Source organism: Sebastes umbrosus, chromosome 6 (assembly GCF_015220745.1).
Source record: "Sebastes umbrosus isolate fSebUmb1 chromosome 6, fSebUmb1.pri, whole genome shotgun sequence".
NCBI classification, from domain to species: domain Eukaryota; kingdom Metazoa; phylum Chordata; class Actinopteri; order Perciformes; family Sebastidae; genus Sebastes; species Sebastes umbrosus.
The window spans coordinates 35,545,172-35,545,916 of NC_051274.1; the positions used below are offsets into that span (position 1 = coordinate 35,545,172).

General features: G+C 41.9%; 1 protein-coding gene across 2 annotated transcripts in view; it reads right to left on the reverse strand.

Annotated features, from left to right (window-relative positions):
• Positions 1–295: 295 nt before the first annotated feature.
• ccm2l (CCM2 like scaffold protein) overlaps positions 296–745 on the reverse strand; it is a 13,999-nt gene continuing 13,549 nt past the window's right edge. The window contains exon 11 of one of the 2 annotated variants that reach the window (XM_037774089.1): positions 296–673. In XM_037774089.1, coding sequence (XP_037630017.1) covers positions 538–673 — 136 coding nt within the window. In that variant the 3' untranslated portion in view covers positions 296–537. The remainder of the gene's footprint in view (positions 674–745) is intronic. The other variant, XM_037774090.1, reaches the window with a different exon arrangement.

Below are 745 nucleotides of genomic sequence, written 5' to 3' on the forward strand. Positions count from 1 at the left end.
GACAGAGAGGGAGAGGGAGAGGGAAAGTGACAGGGAGAGAGAGAGAGTGAGAGGGAGAGGGAGTGGGAGAGGGAGTGAGAGAGGGAGAGAGAGAGGGAGAGGGAGAGGGAGAGAGAGAGGGAGAGAGAGAGAGATCTATCCATCTCTCTCTCTCTCTGGAGGCCCTGCTGCCACCTGGTGGTCACTATCAGGTGTTACAGTCTCACAGAGAACATCAGACTGGATAGTAATAAACATAATCTGTTTAATAATAGTTTTAGTTTTGCATCTCCTGTAGCATTAAAAACATTAAAAACATTATTATTATTATTATCATTATTATTATTATAATAATGATAATAATAATAAAAATAATAATAATAATAATAATAATAATAATAATAATAATAATAGAGCAGAGTGCATTTTACACACCAACATTAAGTCAGATGATTTATATTTACAGTTTATCGTCTATCAATGGAGAGAACGTCTCTCTGTCTCTCTGTCTGTCTCTCTCTCTGTGTCTCTCTGTCTCTGTGTCTCTTCATCCCTCCATCAGAGGTAGTAGTCTTCCTCCTCGATGTCTCCGTGAGTGTCCTGGAAGCCGAGTGCCTGGATGTCGTGGGTGATGTCGGTGATGCGTTGGTTGAATTCCTGAGATCCTGAAGCCAGAGAGCCGTTATCGTACCTGCTGGGAAGACAGAGACATCATCTAAATCTCGTCTCTCTGATGTCCTGCTGAATGTCTCCTCATCTCTCTGAT